This window comes from Drosophila elegans, unplaced genomic scaffold (genome assembly GCF_018152505.1).
Source record: "Drosophila elegans isolate 14027-0461.03 unplaced genomic scaffold, ASM1815250v1 contig_468, whole genome shotgun sequence".
NCBI classification, from domain to species: domain Eukaryota; kingdom Metazoa; phylum Arthropoda; class Insecta; order Diptera; family Drosophilidae; genus Drosophila; species Drosophila elegans.
Genome location: NW_024545855.1, coordinates 3,775,465 through 3,793,517, shown reverse-complemented (window position 1 = coordinate 3,793,517; position 18,053 = coordinate 3,775,465). Strand labels below are relative to the sequence as shown.

Here is an 18,053-nt window from a genome sequence, read left to right as displayed (position 1 = left end):
CTTGGTACAGATCTTAAGAAATATTTTATGTTTTTTAAAAAATGAGTTAAGTAAAGCAGTATAAACTTTATAATAAATTAATTTTAAAGTTGCGTCTTTTTTTTTCTGATTCAAAAAACCGTTGGTTGAGTTGCCACACTTCAGTTTTTCGTTATTTAAAAACTGGTTTGAATCTATGATAAATCGATTTTTCTCCCATCCACCTTGGTTACACTGATGATGTTATCAAAATGCGATAATCGCATGTGGTAGTGGAAAGCTCCACATCTAATGTTCCGATTGTTACCGCGTTTTCGTAAGTTTTTGCCAAAAACTATTTAATATTAAAATAACTTAAGTATTCTTTGCAGGACAACTATTAACAATGACTGGAGGTTCCCCACCAAAGCGCTCTTCACTGTGGATTGGCACCCACAACGGCACTTTCCATTGCGATGAAGTTGTTGCCTGCTTTATGCTCAAGCAATTGGAAGAGTTCAAGAACGCTGAGATTTTTAGAAGCCGCGACGACAAAGCTTTGCGAGAAAAATGCGACATCATAGTGGATGTGGGTGGCGAGTATGATCATGCCAAGAAATGGTACGACCACCATCAGCAAACCTTCAAGGAAACATTCAAGTCCATTCGCCCGGAAGTCAGCGAAGATTTCAATGTTATCAGGTGAGATTTGTTGGAAAACACTCAAAAGATTCGTGTTTATCCAAAGACAATCCCCTCTAGACTTAGCAGTGCCGGCTTGGTTTACTCCCACTATGGCGAGCGGGTCATCCAGAGCATCTTGCAGCGTGAGAAGGGCATTCAACTCTCGCCGGAGAACCTGCAACTGGCCTTCGTCCAGATCTACAGGAATTTCATCAGCGAACTGGACGCCATCGACAACGGAGTGCCCATGTTCGAGGGCGGCGAGGCATTATACAAAATCTCCAGCCATCTATCCGCCCGCATTGGCAAGCTAAATCCCTCCTGGCAGGAGGTGGGAGTGGATATCGAGGAGCGATTCCGACAGGCAATGGACACAGCTGGCCGGGAGTTTGTGGAAAACGTGGTGGAGGTGGCCTGCTCCTGGATTGCGGCCAGGGACCATGTACGAGCGGCTCTGGAACAGGCTAAGAGCGTCCATCCATCCGGCGAGATTCTTGTGCTGAAGGTTTTCTGCCCGTGGAAGGCTCACCTCGCGGATTTGGAGAAGGAGTACCAGGTGGAGGGTGTCCCCAAGCTAATTGTCTTCAACGACGGCAGCAGTTGGCGCGTGGCCGGTGTCCCAGTGACCCCCAGCAGCTTTTTGGGACGCAAGTTCCTGCCCACACCCTGGCGAGGATTGAGAGACGATGATTTGAGTGAGAAGGCGGGAATCAAAGATCTCATATTCGTGCACCACAGCGGGTTTATTGGCGGAGCCAAAACTGAGGAGGCCGCGATGTTATTGGCCAAGAAGTCCATTGAGTGGGCGGATGAGTAATAAATTCAAAGAATGTGTACTTTTCCAACTATTTTTATAGGGGTTAAATTGGTCGATTTTTTTTTTCAAATTACAAAAGGGACCATTTTTTTTATACATTAAATATTTTAATGATTTCTTTAATACTTTTTGTATTTTGAGCATAAAGCAAAAATGTAACAAAAAAGGTGTTGCTCTAATGAAGTGTTTTAGCAGAATAAAAAGACTGCAATTTCTTTTGGCAAAAAGGAAAGGATAACGTGGCCCAAATATGGGTCGTAGAAATACTATCTATATTGATAAACATACGGCCATCAGAAGAGAGGCTGACTGTTTTAAACTGCTGAGAACCTAAGGAGGACCTAATCACTTATTTTCGTAAATCAATTTTTATTTAAAGGTACTAATCAAACAATGAGGTGTTGGTGATAGAAAGCTAAGGTTATTAAAATAGAAGGTTGCATACTGTACCAAATATCCTACAAAAACACAAAGATAACTTGACCCAAACATGAAAAAGCAGCTTTCCAAAAACAGCCAAATTAAGTTGTTAAATACAGTGTTAAATCAAGATCAAGAAAGACCAATAAGGACTGAAGCCAATGTCTTGGTCACGAAAGAATCACGCTTATGTTGTACCTTAACAAATTTTATTTGTATTGTGTATTTCGGTTAATGTTGTATACAAAATCACCAAGGGAACTCTTAACATCCATCTAATCCATGCGGGTCTTCAGCGTGCGCTCCGTGATCTTGTCCTTCTCGATGATGTAGACGGTGGCGCCCCAACCGCTCATGGCGTCGCGATCGAAGGCGTTCATCATGGACTGGGCGATGACCTCGAAGAGCTGATCGGGCTCCAAGTCTGGTTTCCACAGGGTCTCGCACATGCCGTACAGCTGCTCCGCACATGTGCCGGCCACGACAAAGTCGTCGGGGGCGTTGGGGCAGCCGATCAGATCCATGTTGCAAATGAAGGGCTCCAGGGTCTTGGGGTCCAGACCAGCCACCACCGGCTCAATGAAGTACGGACCGAAGCGGTGCTCGTACAGGAAGCTGGACAACATGGCCGAGAAGGGCTTGGGGCACATCTCTCGGTTCTCGCGCGTCTCGTATAGATTCTTGCGGAACATCAGACGATCGCGGACCGTCAGGATGTCTGTCTGCAGGCCGGTCAGTCCAAGGAACATTCGCGGAGCGATGTGGAACACCTTCTTGAAGTCCGTAGAGATCGTCTGGGCCTGGACACCGAATCGATGATCCGTGGCTATGGCCACGCAATCCTTGCCGCGCATGGCCACTACGCATCCTCCGTTGTAGGCTAGAATCGACATTGTGACGGTGGTGGTGCTCCTTGCTCAACTCAATTTAATCAGCAGGAAGATATAAATTTTGCTAAATGCTAAACGCCGCCTGAGAAGATGACTTTTTGTTTTCGCCCTGTGTTGCCAGAGCGCGAGTGTTAAAGGGGCTAAAATTGACTAGATTAATCGGAGTAAGGTGGCAACGCCAACTTACAGAGCTGGTCAGTGAAATTGGCTACTTTCAAGCTATATGATTTTCTTTTTTTAAGTTTTAAATTTATATTCCTTAACACTAAGACAAATTAAAAGATATGCAATTGTTGGATAAGTTTGATATAAAGTAAAAAACTAAACTTATCTTATAATACAATTTTTAGCATACAATAAAAGAAAATCACAATAAAATTTTAGCTAAAAAACTATTAATATTGGCTACTTTTTCAGAGTTGGCAGCAACACCGATAACAAACAAACTTTCAATGTGACCATAATGCGCCAGCGCACTCCCTACCAGCAAGATTTCGCCTCTTCTGCGCCAAGGGCCACTCTCAAAACGCCTTATTTATAGAAAAATATAAATTAATTTTAAATTCCCAATAGTTTTGAACGGACCCAATGACCGGCGTGGGCCAGAGTGTGTTTACCTCGTCCTCCACAGTGCAAAGCAACGTCTAGAGTCGCCGGCCACGAACACACGAAAGAAACCAACGACAATCTTGCACAATCGCTAACCGTGAGCCGAATCTACACGAAATAAAGGACCTCCGGCAGGATGGCAGAGGCAATGGTGGTGGAGGACCGGTCCGCCGAGTCCAAGCGATTCTTCTGCCACATGTGCAACGTGGAGATCAACATTCCCAACTCGGACTTCACCTGCCCGCTGTGCGCGAACGGTTTCGTGGAGGAGTTGCCGGCAAACGCCCCGGAGATTGCTTCTCCGGCAGCTGGAGCACCCGGCGGTGGACGATCCGGAAGCAGTGGCAGTGGCAGCGGCTCCTCTGGCTCCCACGACACCCTGAGCAGGGGCAGCTCATCGGGCGGATCGCAGGTGAATGTGGAATCGCTGCGAAACGACATAGTGTCGCTGCTGAACATGCGAAATGTGTCCAACCTGGAGATCACCATCGAGCCAAACAGGCGGCATAGCAATTTGATGCTGGGTGCCTTCACCGGTCCCTCGGGCAGTGGCGCTGGTGGCGGCGGCCTGACTGCCGGTGGACGAGTGCGTCCCGCCAATCTGGATCGGCTGGACAATGTGCTCTTTGACTTTCTGCAGAGCCTGCCACTGGCCGGCGCCACGGCGGAAATAGTGACCGGGCCAGGTGGCGGAGGAGGAGTCGGTGGAGGCGGCAATTCGCACATGTTCTTCATGGGCAACCCTGGAGATTACGCTTGGGGCCGCGAGGGTCTGGACACCATTGTCACCCAGATGCTAAACCAAATGGAGACTTCGGGACCGCCGCCCTTGTCAGCGCAGCGCATTAACGAGATACCCAATGTGCAGATCAGTGCCGAGGAGGTGGATCGCAAGATCCAGTGCTCCATCTGCTGGGACGACTTCAAGATAGACGAGATGGTACGCAAGCTGCCCTGCTCGCATCTGTACCACGAGAACTGCATCGTGCCATGGCTCAATTTGCACAGCACCTGTCCCATCTGCCGGAAGTCATTGGCGGACGAGGGCAGCGATGCCGACGAGGAGTTCGTCATGTTGGACGGATTCGGGCCAGAAGCGGGGGCTGACTCTGCTAGGAGCTCGGTCAGCACCGCCACAGGAACACAGGTCAATCCCTCGCCGGCCAACAACAGCAGCAGCATCGCTAGCCAGACCACGGCGGAAAGTAGTGGCCGAGGACGCCCGGAGGTGTCCGCTAATCCCGCCCAGCCAGCCCGCAACAACGTCTTCACCTTCGACGACGACAACATGTTTCTGGACTAACTGGCAGATAGGCAGGCAGTGAATCGAGATCGATTGATATTCAAAATTAAGCCAAATATTGGCCGCGGCTTTAGAAGTTTAGCCCTAAAACATAATTAATCATATATATTTATAATAGTTTCTCCTCACGCTTAATTTTGTTGTTGTTCGAAATAACGATTTGTAATAAACAACACGGAATATACAATTCCGTTGGCTCTGCATAAATCAACTACTGTTGACAGTTAATTGCTTTATTTTTATATAATGAACCTTCTTACTTGTAGTTTGATATGCTTTTATTGATATATTTTGTACATAGGCACTGGAACAGTGTTTACCTCGATAAAATAAATGTATTGACATATTATAATATCAGCTTTTCCGTTTCAAAACATAAAACCAAACACTTTTGTAATACTGTTGTCTGTAAAAATACATTTTTTAAAATAAACATTCAATATTGAATTTTCATTAAAAAAATTTTAGACTTCGATATTATTTATATCTGCTTTAATGTCACTGTTTAAGAAAACTAAACATCTAAAACTCAAAAAGTATGTACATACAAATTTCTTAATTGTGTTTAAATTAAAATAAATATTTAATTCAAGAAGTGAAGAGAAACTGTGCTATTTTAAAAAAATCTAGGGGTCTGGCCACACCTTTCGACGTATCAGCTGTTTCTCAACCAGGTGGCAACACATGTAATTTGTTTAAATTCTTATTTGGCTTTAAGCCCGGCTTAACCGTTTTAAAACATAAATAAAATGAAATAAGGCAATTAATGTGACTAGTATTTATAATCCAGACAGAAAATAAACATGTTACACGATGGCCACAGTGAGTTTGTGGTCCTTACGGAGGTGGTAAGACATTGGCAACAGGAAGTGTCCTTGATGGAGGATCCTTAGTTTCCTTTTTTTATAAGGTTCGCAAACAGTATGTTCTCTATTTGGAGCGCCAGCTGCAGGAGAATGTGTGCGCGTGGGCCAGCAAATCCCGGAATCACCACAAACCCACTGCCTGGTCCTGTATTCCCGCCAGCCTGTATCAACTGGAGGACAAGGCGAAACAGGCCTGCCTGGCGGCACAAATATATCAAAGGGCCATGGTTAAGACGGTAAGTGGATCTATGGCCTACAGAAGTCATGGATGTCATGTTTCTACTACTCTCTTAGATTGCCGCAGTACGCAGGAACACGCAGGAGTGTCGGCTGGCCAACATCCTGTTTGACCAAATGCAGCTTGCAGCGGGAGAGGATCAAGTATCCACCAAGACTGGACTTTTCCTGGTGGACAAGGCCACGCAAACAAATGAAATGCCAGTCCAAAATGGTCATGAGAATTCCGATGAGGAGGATAGCCCCGAGCTGAGTCGAAAAATCGATATGTTTCAGGCTAGACTTAAAGAGCAGGAAGTCCAAAAAGAGCCGCTTTGCACGCGTTGTCGCAGGAGGAACATAGAGCAGGAGCAGGATTCCAAGCCTCTTGTCCAGCCAAGCTCGCCCTTTTCCGAAACCGAAGATGCAGTGGCCCAGGAACTGGCCATGCTGTTTGGCGATGAGCCCACCGATCTGAATGACATCTTTGGCATCCAGCCCACCGCTGTTAACGATGATCCGCAAATTTCGGCCATACTGGACGAGATTGAAAACGCCGAACTGCCCAGTCCCAAAACACAGACGGAATCCCCAACAGCCACAGCCACACCCTCAAGGGAGCAGCACAGCCAAGTGGATCTTGGCCAGAGCCGGTGGCCCTGCGAACTCTACGCCCAGAGGAGGCGGCTCAATGCCTGCCTAATTCGCTTGCTGGAGGCGGATTGGCGCTGCGAGAATCGTTTGAGACACAGGTTCCACCTCTTATTCGGCGAGAACAGCGATGATGAGTTCGCCACCGATATATCCAGCCCTTCCATCGATCTGGTGGACGAAGTTCTACTTTCCAGCTGTGTGCTTCGTATTCGACCCTGGATCGTGCGTCATTTAATGAGCCCCCTGGCGGAGGGCCTAATCGCCAACCGATTTCTGTTCAAAAAGCTGGCCAAACTGCTGGCCCACTCTATTGTCATGGTCAATCCCTATTGCTCCGAGCAGCAGATTAAGCAAGCCGTGGAGTATCTGTTTTGCCTAAGGCCAAGAGGAGTGCAGAGCGCCTATGATCTGGACAATCTGCCGCCTTTAGATGTGCCGAAATTTGAATTTGAATTTAATAAGATTAGTAAGTTAACTTAAAATTTAATAAGCAAAATGTTTCTCAGTTATGTGCAAGTTGAATTTAGCAAGAGCTCCTTTATCAGTATATATTATTATTACTAAAACAAAATTTATGATCTGAAAGAACCATCTTCCATATCCTTACCCTGAGATGTTAAATAAGATTAGTAGTTCAGCTTAAGCCGTAGTTTTAGAAGCTTTAAGATGAATCCTAAATCTCAGGAGAAGAATATAGTCTAAGGATAACTCAAGCAATTTTTAAAAGGGAATATGTTTCTTATTAAGGTTCAAGTCGAGGGAATCTTTTAAATATTAGTTAACTACGATCTTTTAAAACATTTTTTTTCCTTAAGCGCTATTATGTAAAATACCTATCTTCCATATCCTTACGCTGAAAATCGCGTATGAAGTTAAGCCAAAGCACACTTAACAACGATGTTTTGTGGTTTCTTTAAATTATAATTAATTCAATGATTACAATAATTTTTCTTGCTGCACTTCCTCTCATCTTTTTATAATTATATAAATTTTAATATATTTAATAAACGATACATAATATAGTTTTCCTTTTGACGAAATTGCTGCGGCGGTTGCGTCAGCGCAACTGCTTAAAACGAATCGGATTCCTCCAGAGCAGCAGCTATCCCCCACTCCGGTTGTTACATTAACGGCTGTGTTTGTTGTAGTTCCATCTGCTGTTGTTTCGAATTCAGCTCCTACTTCTGCTCAAGAAGCAGACGCTCCATTGCTGTTGCTGTGTTCGTGGTGGTGATAGATTTGTTGTGGCTGCAGCATTGGGTGTGGTTGTTGTTACTGTTGTTGTTGTTGATGCAATTCGTGGTGATCATGGTGATCATCAGAGGCACTACCTAGAGTCGGGAATTTGATTTGTGTTTGCCGCCGCCGTCGCCGCTGCATTAGCGTTCTGTTTGTATTTCTGCTGGGACGCCGCCGGAGTGGCCGTGTTGGACTGCTGCTGCTGCTGTTGTGGCTGCTGCGAGCCCGTGGCCATCTCCGCTGGCGGTGGACGACCGCCGCGTCTCTCGATGCCTCTGTCAGCTGTTGGCTTAGTGCCAGCTCCGCTAGCACCCCCTCCCGGGGCTGCAGTGGCTCCTCCAGCTCCCCCCAAACCTCCTCCGCTCACTCCACCCACTCCTAATCCTAATCCTCCTACTCCTCCGCCACCTCCTCCTGCTGTTCCGCTCGATTGTGTTGTGTTTGCCTTTTTGTTTTTATAGCGATACTCGTCGCACACAAAGTCCTCCGGCGAGGTTTGTTGCATTTGATTCACCTGTCGCACCATCGCCGGCTGTGGCTGCTGCTGCTGCTCCACATCGGCATTGTTGTTTAGCAGTGTCTCCGCATTCTGCGCATCGGCCTCGGCTTCCTCCTGCTGCTGTTGCCCCTTATTTACATTATCACTCTTGGCCCGGCTCTCGTCGGAGGCATTCAAGTCGAGCGCCTCATTGCAGAGCATCGATAGCATCAGCGACTGCACGAACATGGACCTGAAGAGGCAGGACTTTGGATTAGCTTGTGAGGTACCAATAATATCTATCTATACGTTAAATCAAAAGTTGTCTTTACGGATCTAAATGATATACATGATATAGCTTTTGGAAATGGCAATAAAAAATAGTTAATACTATAACTAAATCAAATTTTAGGAATTAAAACAGTTTTCATATTCTTAAAAACAACTACATCATTGTCAAAGGTTTTTTAAACCGCATTGCGTTTGTTGGTAAGCATTATGATACATTAATAAAAAAGTGTATGCTTCCGAGCATTTTACATTGTTTCATTACAGTTTTAATATCTATTTCGTTTTTAAAGCTTATCTCACCAAAACAAAAACAGATAGAATATGTTCTTTAAAGCAGAATATTTCTGGGCAAACGAGGTGTGATTCTGTCAGATGGAAACACTCACCGATCTGCCCGCATGCTCTCCACGATCGCCCACTCGGCCTCGGAGAGGGTGGGCTGCATGAATTGGGCCAGCAAGAGGGACTCGCCAGCTGCCGCACCACCCTGGCCAACCGCCTGGCCACTGCCTCCTGCTGCAGCTCCGGCTGCACCTGCTCCGCAGTTGCCGTTGGCAGCTCCACCGACACCCACGCTGATTCCCAGGGCATTGTTGGCTCCGCCGCTGCTGCCCGTTCCGATCGCCTGCAGGACAAGACATAGGTGGTTAGTGGACATTTGAAATCAGGGTATGCTGGCCAGTGGGATGAACTACTTCTCTGGCATTGAGGCTGTTGGCGGCCAGACTCGACTGAGTCTGCGAATGATTGCTGGCCGATGTCGAGAAGCTTGCTGTCACTGGCCACTCGGTAGTGCGCAGGTTGGGCGGAGCGGTGCCCCCGCTGCCGCCGCCACTGCCGCTTCCAACTGCGCCACTGCCTCCGCTGCCGCTGCCGCCGCCGCCTGCTCCACCGCTGATCACCTCGGCCATGGCGGCATTCGAGTTCGATGTTGAGACTATGGGATGCGCACGCCTTGGCAGCCGATCGATTTGGCGCGATGCCTAAAATAATGCAAGCGCAAAGGCAGGCAAGAAGACAACGAAAGTCGCAGTTTCCTTATACACACAAATCAAATGAATATGGCGAGGCCTCTCCCTTACCGTCACCTGCTGGCGATCCAACTGCATCTGCATCTGTAGCTGCTGCAGCTGCGATGTGGGCGGTCCGCCCCGCCGCACGCCCGAAAGCTGCGACAACAGTTCCGCGATAGGATCCACCGATTCCCGTCCCGAGGGCGACAAGGCCGACAGACCGCTCGACGAGCTGAAGTGCATGTTGGAGCGGCGCGTTCGTGGTCCGCCGAGAGTGCGTCCTGGGATGCGACGCACTCCACCGCCATGACGGATGGCCGAGGGCTCGTCGTACAGTCCACAGGTTAAGGAAACCAATGGATTGGACTCATGCATAATTAACTTACAACTAGGTAAAACAGTGCTAATAAAATGCCTTTGGCTGTATCGCAAAAATATAAAGGTTTGTCTGAGGAGTTAGGTTAAAATGTAAAATCAAATAAATATCAAATCAGTTTCACTGTTTACTGTTGTCTAGCATAAACAAAAAACAAATACAACAATCAGCTTAGATCTTAAATTAAATAAACAAAACCGGGTTGAACCGCTTCTACCTGCTTGTTTTTCGAAACGAGAACCAAGTATAAGGAAAAATAGTTTGCTTCGATCAAATTCAAATGTTCCTGCAATTACGTTACAGCGCACAAAATTGCTATGCAATATGCAATAATATGACTAATTTCATAAAGCATTTACAAAACACAGGAATAATATTTCTACTTGCAAATTTTGAAGCAATAACATGACTAATATGACTGTAAGCGTCACAGAGCACTAATAAAAATTATAGAAAAAAAACAGCAAAATTACAGGACAAATATTTGAACTTGAAAATTTAGATTTAACAGAAACCGTTTTAAACAAATGAATTTTTTCCGGCACAATTTGAAATACAAAAAAGCCTTACAGTTCTGTCAAGGGGATATTTTTAAATAAATGCTTCTGCTTAAACACACATTTATCAGAAATCTAATTCGATATGGAAAGTAAATATTTTTCTTTCAGCACAGCTTGAAATCAAAATAAATTAAGTGATTTCTATTGGAAATTTGAGAAGTAATTATTTTTAAGCACACACTTGAAATGTATGCAAGGAAACTACAATAGTTTTCCTAGCTCACATTCAATGGCTCTTTTTCCGAATCACTAAGGTATTTTAGACTATTGAACTATATCCTTGCGATGCACAGCGAGACATTTTAACTCAAAATAGGGGTAGATGCTTGTTTTGAAAAAGGATATTAGAAAGGAAATCAGCTCGCGCGGTCCCTGGCGATGCTCCAGGGTGAGGTGACCTGCAAAGTCATCTGTGACTAGATTCGGCTCGCCGCCCGGCAGGCCGGCACAGACCGGGCAGACCACCTCCAGACTGGTCTCCGTGTGCTCGGCGGAGACGTGCTCCAGCAGGGTGGCGTCGCTGAAGCCCATCTTTTTGCAGTAGGGACAGGTGAAGCTCTGCGGCTGGTCCGAGGTTAGCATCTCGCCGCCGAAGTACAGCTCGATGTCGGAGCGGGTAAGGATGCACTGCATGGGATGCTCGACCAGGTGGCGCGTGGAGGTGACTCCATCCTCGTAGCAGTCGGCGCACAGGTCGTAGTCATAGCAGATCAAGCACTTGTAGCGCCGTCCGTTGAAGTTGCTTTTGAGACATGAATCGCAGCTGACACCTGCGATTTGGACATGGGTGGATTTGGTTATCCTTGTCAATTTGTCTGGGCGGCTCCAGTGACTCACCTTCATGTCGACTCATTATTCGGCAGCGGGCACTAAGCTTCGCTTCCACTTCCAAGCGTTCAGTAGGAGCGTCTCCCGCTGAAGATTGGTCTGCTTTTCGACTTCGGGCTATTTGCAGGTTTTATGAGAATTCCTTGCGGGCTTCGGATTCGGAGGATTTTGATTTGGATATTGTGGAGCTGGAAGAGAGCACGAGTTTAGGATTTTGATTTAGCTTTGGGGAAACTGGAAGATCTGGAAGAACTGGCAGATCCATCACAGATTCCAGGGCAAGCGATGAGAGGAGGACATGACACTCCACTCTCTTATTTTGTTTTTCCTTTGCTTCTCTTCTATTGCCCACGATTACGGTTCTTTCTTTTCGCCGTTCCGTTTGCCTTGCGAAAGGCGGTGGAAAGAGGCACTCGAAAAAAAGGGGGGCTCCTCTACCTCCCCCTCACACCAATGAGGCAACGAATTATTCAATACAATCGAGCGCGAGCCATCGAAAAATTACATTTAACACTGGGCCATCAGCGGGACGAAGCAGGGGGTGTTAATTGCGATTTTCCCCGCAGCCGCGATGCCGCTGCACAGTAAACATTTATTTTTAACTTTTTCGGTTTCGCGAAAATTTTCAACTCGACGATGTCGTGGGCTTTTTGTGCCCCGCTGCCGCCTCACCACTCTTCCTCTTCGCCTGCTGCCCTGTGCTCCCGAAAAGCAAAACGCAGATATGCGCGAGTGTTGCCGTATTCACTGGGGCCAGCTCCCAGAGGCTGATTATTATTGCTTATTATAATTACAAGTTTTGTTTATAAACATTTGCAGCCACACACACGGGGAAATATGCAGACTTTTTTGTTAATCATGCCATGAGCACTGAGTTGAGTGAATTACGCTTTTTCTCGCGCAGGTCTGGCAACGCCGACTGCCAGCCCACAGTGACGGCCACGAAAATGGGCACGGTCTACTAGAAAAAGAGAGCTTTGGCAAGAACTTTAGCTAGACAGGCTGATTGGGCAGCTGTGAAATAACAGTAGGTCTGTTTTAGTTTGTCACTATTTATAAGTTTATGCGTCGTCTGGTTTTGCTCTTGTTTTTCGGGACACATTATTCAGCTCGGCAAATACACAGGCACTTGCACTGGTGTGCGCCGTGTGCATGTGCAGACATTGTATTTGTTCTACGCAATTGCCAATTGCGATCTCTTTTGTTCGCCGCGATTTTTCGCACAAGATGATGCCCCGACGTGTTATTGTTGTTGTGACTGCTGCTGTATTGCAGTTTTACAGTTTTGTTGTACAGAGCGTTTTCTTGCGGGTTTTAGTTGGTTATTTGGTTTTAGCTTTGGGAAAAACACAATAACGTACTTTGCTTTGGTGCGCATTGGCTATTTTATGGTTACTTTAAGACACTAGCTCTCGAAAATTAATAATTGAAACGAAAATAAGTTATATCGAGTGAAAAGCTTCTCCTGACCTGGGGTGCGACCGTGCGCGGCTAGACCGAAAAATACCGAATGTCGATAAATACCGCACTTGGTATATAAACTTATGATCCACATCCACCCCTGAAAAATGCCTTTTTGTTCTCTACATTTGTTTATTCTTTTGTTTATGTATTATATCTTAGTCCTCCAATTTTTCCGGTGGTGGTCCGCATGGCTGCAGCATCCGCTCCATCAGGTTGAAACGAACCCGTGCCTTCGACTCGTTTTCCGCAATGGCAAAGTAGTTAAGGATGTCGTAGTGACCCATGTAGCTGGCCAAAGAGTCGCGATGTTGGTTGGTCAGCCACTCGAACTTGGTGGTATCGGCGTGCCCTGTGCCGATGTATTTGCTCTGCAGATGCTCAAGCTGACTGTGGATATTGTAGCGTTCGCCCATTTTCTCTTGGTAGTTTAAAAAAGGTGCAACAAAATGAGTAGCGTTGAGTTTCTGTTGTGATTTTGGCTCTAAAAGTGACCAGTTGTTAGTTAGACCAAAATATATTTGGTATTTTATTTACGAGGCGGCCAGAACTGGTATTTCAATCAACCCTCCAAAATATTTGTTTACACTTTCAGTTTGGCCACTAACAATTCGTATTTAATTATTTACTTAAAGTTAAGACCAATGTGCGGGCGCACTTGCCTGTAGGTAAATAAATCACACCAGTTACTCCAAATTAAAAGCCGTTTTAGAACCCTAGACCCCGAGCAGGTAATTTGCGCCTGTAAATATCCACGGAAAACGATCAAAACGGATCCTGATTCCGAAGACAAGGATAAAATCAAGGATGAGGAAGGATCGTCAATGGAGACGCCCGAGTGGCGGGCGGAATTCAATCTGGGAAGGAACTACCAGGCCTCCTACAACATTGCCCCCACCGACATAACGCCGGTCATCGTGTCCGCAGGACATTTCTCGGATGCCGAGGATCAGAAGTGCGCCCGCGTCATCATGCCCATGATGTGGGGCATGATCCCCTTTTGGCATAAGGGTGACTACCGGCGACATGGCCTAACCACCAACAACTGCCGGCTGGAGCACCTGATGGACTCGAAGTTGTATCGTGGGCCCTTCAAGCGCGGCCAGCGCTGTGTGGTCATCTGCGAGGGATTCTACGAGTGGCAGACGGCCGGTCCAGCCAAGAAGCCTTCCGAGCGGGATGCCTACCTGGTATTCGTACCCCAGGAGGGCGACGCCAAGATCTACGAGCAGCCAAAGGATGTGAAGCTGCTGAGGATGGCGGGACTATTCGATGTGTGGGCGGACGAGAGCGGCGACAAGATGTACAGCTACAGTATTATCACCTTTCAATCCAGTAAAATCATGTCTTGGATGCACTATCGCATGCCCGCCATCCTCGAAACCGAGCAGCAAATGAATGTAAGTCGATGCTATTTTTTAAATTTGAAATTTTCAGATTTGGAAAACACCTAGAAGGTAAGAAAAGTATAAACAAATTAGAAAAAAAGAATCTTAACGACTTTACCTTATTGCTAATGTACAGAAAGTCTTCAAAATTTAAATTAGACATTAATTTAAAAACCCTACCCTCCTAAACGAATGTATTCTTTTGTTTCCTAGGACTGGCTGGACTTTAAGCGAGTGAGTGACGCGGAAGCCTTAGCCACCTTGCGCCCGGCTACTAAGCTCCAGTGGCACCGTGTGTCCAAGCTGGTGAATAATTCGCGGAACAAGAGCGAGGAGTGCAACAAGCCCATCGAACTGGTCGCCAAGCCAGCTAAGCCGGCGATGAACAAAACGATGATGGCCTGGCTAAATGTTCGTAAGAAACGGGAGGATCAAACCATGGCAGAGCACAGTGATCCCAGCGATGAAGAGGAGCAGGAGAAGGAGGCAGGACGCAAGCGCAGGAACTCCCCCAGTGGCTCCTCCTTCGACAGTCCAGCCAAGAGGTCCAAATTCGAGGACTTCAAGAGTGAAAAAGCTGTCGAAGTGAAATCAGTCGAAAAATAGACCCGCAAATCATTAATCATATTCTTACAACTTGTAGTACATTAAGTTTATTTTCATTAAAAACCGAAAAATTGTTGTTCAATACCCACATTTCTAAGCATTATCATCGTTGTTTTCGCTTAATTACAAAAATTTGGGCTTAGCGGCTAAATAATTGCTTAAAATTTGTTTTTTGAAGAGCGCTTAACTAACTAATTTAATGTTTGAACTTTTCGTAATCAAATGGTCTTATTTTGTGTGTGTGCGATTCAATTTTGAGCGCCACTGTATTGAGCTTGAAAGTTTTCCTTGTCGCTGCATGAATTGCAATTAAAGCAACAAGAAAAGCTGCACATGAAGCAAATTTCTGTGTATATATAGTATGTATATTGTTTTCTCATATACTTTTGTAAGCATGGGCGGAAAATGGGCAAAAATTAATGGGAAATGGTGTCAATGCTATTGGATGGTGCGCTTTGTGTTGCTTACATATATCAATTTCTTTTATATTAGACTACGAATTGTATATTTATATATGTATACGTTGCATGAACTTTGTAATGCTTGATGAGAAATACAACTTAATCCTATAGAATCGATGAGAAAGCTTAGAATTCATAGGCTATATAGCAACGTATATATTCCCTTTTGTTTGCTGACGAAATACATTAATTGTAAATACTTTTGAACGGCCAATGAGCGGGTTGGGCAAATGGAAATGGAGGTGAAGAAGACGTTACGTAGCACACAAAAATAAAGATATCAGAGTCGTGTACGTGACTACCGGCCATGTACTTAAAATGCTATTTACGAGATTACAATTTGCATGCGTTTGGCTGAATTATTTCAACAATGTTAAGATGGATTGCACTTGAGAAGTGGTTAATAGAGAGACACAGAATAAATGGGAATCTGGAGAATCGAGGATCGGTATCGGGATGCAAGTTACTCAAACGGCGTGCTGAACATGTTGATGTTTAGGTCCTCGAACGTGGTCGGCGCACTGTGGTCCAGCATCTGCAGCATGTCCGAGAACTCTTGACCCTGCGGCTGTCCTGCTCCGCCCGGTCCGCCGGGATGGGCGTGTGGATGGTGCGGATGGGCCGATGGATGCGGCGGATGTGGGTGTCCTCCGCCTTGCTGCCAGTCCCACATTCCCGGCGCATTGGGTGGCGGTGGCGGAGGAGCCGCCTGATATGCTCCCGGCTGCGGCTGCTGCTGGCGATTTCCGTTGCCGGCACTCAGTTGGGTGTAGGTTGGACCACTAGGCGACCTGGCCGGACTCGTCTGCTGGTACTGATAACCCTCGGTCACGGGCTGCTGCTGCTGCTGTTGTTGCTGCTGCTGCTGTGGGCGCAGGGCTGCCCAGGAGTTGGGTGCCACCGGTGTGGGCGAGGCACCCGACTTGGGAATCTTGGCCAGCGGCGAGGGTCCTCCAGCGCTGTACGGCGAATGTGTGGTGTCATAGGTGTAGCCCACTGGTGTGGTTTGCGCCGATCCCGGCCGCTGTTGCTGTTGTTGCTGCTGTTGTTGGGGCGTTGGAGCTTGCATGGCGAGCATGTGCGTCTGGTACATGCCATCGTTGGTGGCACTACCCACCGGGGTCAGCTCCCGGCGGGCATAGTCCACACCCGGGGCAGCCTGCACATACACATGCTGCTCCTGCTGCTGCTGTTGCTGCACTTGCTCGGGCGTATGGGCAGCAGCTGCATCCAAGGGAGCACCATGCATGGTCTTGCCGGAGCTATTGGTGCACACAATGTACTCCACTTCGTCGGTGTAGGGATTCAGGAATGCATAGGCCTGCGTCCGCAGCCACACATACTCCGAATTCTTAGCCCTGGCTCTGTACAAAAGCGAGAACATTTGCCCTTTCTGCTTGAGCACCTGATCAAAGCTTTCCTTCATGTGGCTCTGGTCTTCGGGGTGGAAGAAGTCGTAGCATATCTTGCCCAGCAGCTCAGTGGGCGTGTAACCCAATATGTTCAGGACCCGCTGATCCACAAATGTGAACTTGCCATCCATGGCGTGGCGTGTGATGAACTCACTCTGATTGTTCGAGCCACTCATGTCGTTCGCGGCCGTAGAGGTGACCTGCAGTCGACCAATGGCCACCAGGCAGCAGTGTGAGCTCATGTCGTCCACATCGCGCTCCATGTGCATGTTGGGGAACATGTCGGTGGGCGGCCAGTTCTTTATGTAGCCGGTACAATGTACCACAGCGTAGTTGGTGCCATCCCTAGAGGGTCCCAGTGAGTTCCGCTGCTTGAGGCGGTTCAAATGGCCGGAGACCATCGACTCTGGGTTCACATTGCCCACGCGCATGCGACAGATGAAACCACGTCGGGCTCCCATGCTCAAGCGCATGCTGGACTGGTGACCCTCCTTTTTGACAGTGCCCGACTTGAGGTCCAGGATGCGGCCAGCATTCTGCGACTCCTGCGTGGACAGCTGCTCGCGGATCTTCTCGCGGTCATCGGGGTGAATGTGCTCGTACAGACTGGTGCCGTACCAATCGCTCTGAGTGTAGTTCAGCACGGGAGTCACTGAGTCCGAGACATAGATGACCCTACCCGAATCGCAGGATACAACGAATAGGAACCCATCGGCTGCCTCCAGAATGAGATGCTTCAGCTCCTGATCCGTAAGGAAGGATGGTTTATAGGTGCCATCGCTGCTGGTGTTCCCAGTGCCACGCAGAGCCTTCATGTGAGCCACCGCCATGCGGAGGATGGTCAGTTTGTCCGGCTTTCTAGCCAGGGCACTGCAGGTGGGAACCATGTCCGAGAGTTCCGTGATGTAGGCCGTCATCTTGTTGCGGCGACGACGCTCGATCTCGCAGTGATTCTCGCGGCTGGCGAACCGCTCCTTGTCCTGTATGTTCGCCTCGTCCATGCTTGGAATGCGTAATTAGAAAACGAAAACGTTCGTCGTAATTTGGGTCGCCTGTGCTCTGTAGAAAACGGTTCGTGGAATTGAAAGACGGGTGCGGGGTGGGGGTAAGTATTTTGTCTACGTCGTGCTCTCCAAAAAACTGAACTTCCATCGCTTTTTCGGGTTATACTTACAATTGGTAGGGGCGCACTGGTTCTTGGCTCATCCAGACACTTTTATTGGCCTGGTTTTATGCGCTTTTTACCATTAATTCACCACTTTTCCTAACGATAAAATCTCTGTTTACTGCATGCAGTGTGACCGTTGCAAGATTTATTAAATATACTGCAAAGATGGGCAGCCAGTAGAGACTTTCGATAACAATTAAGCCTGGTGGCAATATTGGTTGATTTTGAAAAGCAAAGTGGCATCCCTAAACAAGTTTGACCGTTACATTTTCAACACATATTCGTATTTTCAATTAAATTTTTAAGATTAGAATGTTCGGATTGTTATATGATCGTGACTTTTAAATTAAGAAAC

The 18,053-nt window shown here is 47.1% G+C and overlaps 7 protein-coding genes across 7 annotated transcripts; 4 read left to right on the top strand and 3 right to left on the bottom strand.

Moving 5' to 3' along the window:
* The first annotated feature begins 186 nt into the window (after positions 1–186).
* LOC108142899 (MYG1 protein C27H6.8) lies at positions 187–1,478 on the top strand. Its single transcript, XM_017266986.2, has 3 exons — positions 187–295; positions 351–660; positions 721–1,478. The coding sequence occupies exons 1-3, from the start codon at positions 271–273 to the stop codon at positions 1,457–1,459; spliced, it is 1,074 nt and encodes a 357-aa protein (XP_017122475.1). The 5' UTR covers positions 187–270; the 3' UTR covers positions 1,460–1,478.
* Positions 1,479–2,074: 596 nt separating this feature from the next.
* LOC108142908 (proteasome subunit beta type-3) lies at positions 2,075–2,898 on the bottom strand. Its single transcript, XM_017266996.2, has one exon. The coding sequence runs from the start codon at positions 2,770–2,772 to the stop codon at positions 2,155–2,157; it is 618 nt and encodes a 205-aa protein (XP_017122485.1). The 5' UTR covers positions 2,773–2,898; the 3' UTR covers positions 2,075–2,154.
* Positions 2,899–3,258: 360 nt separating this feature from the next.
* Positions 3,259–4,892, top strand: LOC108143095 (E3 ubiquitin-protein ligase Iruka). The gene has a single exon (XM_017267316.2). The coding sequence runs from the start codon at positions 3,515–3,517 to the stop codon at positions 4,679–4,681; it is 1,167 nt and encodes a 388-aa protein (XP_017122805.1). The 5' UTR covers positions 3,259–3,514; the 3' UTR covers positions 4,682–4,892.
* A 466-nt stretch (positions 4,893–5,358) lies between these two features.
* On the top strand, positions 5,359–7,348 carry LOC108142990. Its single transcript, XM_017267161.2, has 4 exons — positions 5,359–5,367; positions 5,472–5,529; positions 5,592–5,783; positions 5,842–7,348. The coding sequence occupies exons 2-4, from the start codon at positions 5,485–5,487 to the stop codon at positions 6,895–6,897; spliced, it is 1,293 nt and encodes a 430-aa protein (XP_017122650.1). The 5' UTR covers positions 5,359–5,367; positions 5,472–5,484; the 3' UTR covers positions 6,898–7,348.
* A 54-nt stretch (positions 7,349–7,402) lies between these two features.
* LOC108142887 lies at positions 7,403–17,842 on the bottom strand. The gene is made up of 9 exons (XM_017266963.2): positions 17,705–17,842; positions 15,583–17,589; positions 12,891–13,053; positions 11,212–11,332; positions 10,720–11,144; positions 9,508–9,768; positions 9,121–9,408; positions 8,812–9,050; positions 7,403–8,387 (listed from the first exon to the last, which is right to left on the bottom strand). The coding sequence occupies exons 2-9, from the start codon at positions 17,529–17,531 to the stop codon at positions 7,745–7,747; spliced, it is 4,089 nt and encodes a 1,362-aa protein (XP_017122452.1). The 5' UTR covers positions 17,532–17,589; positions 17,705–17,842; the 3' UTR covers positions 7,403–7,744.
* Positions 12,776–13,134, bottom strand: LOC108142992 (splicing factor 3B subunit 5). Its single transcript, XM_017267164.2, has one exon. It carries the CDS (start codon positions 13,077–13,079, stop codon positions 12,822–12,824), a length of 258 nt encoding a protein of 85 aa, XP_017122653.1. The 5' UTR covers positions 13,080–13,134; the 3' UTR covers positions 12,776–12,821.
* On the top strand, positions 13,220–14,739 carry LOC108142991 (abasic site processing protein HMCES). The gene is made up of 3 exons (XM_017267162.2): positions 13,220–13,327; positions 13,376–14,063; positions 14,265–14,739. Exons 1-3 carry the CDS (start codon positions 13,308–13,310, stop codon positions 14,655–14,657), a joined length of 1,101 nt encoding a protein of 366 aa, XP_017122651.1. The 5' UTR covers positions 13,220–13,307; the 3' UTR covers positions 14,658–14,739.
* Positions 17,843–18,053: the final 211 nt, after the last annotated feature.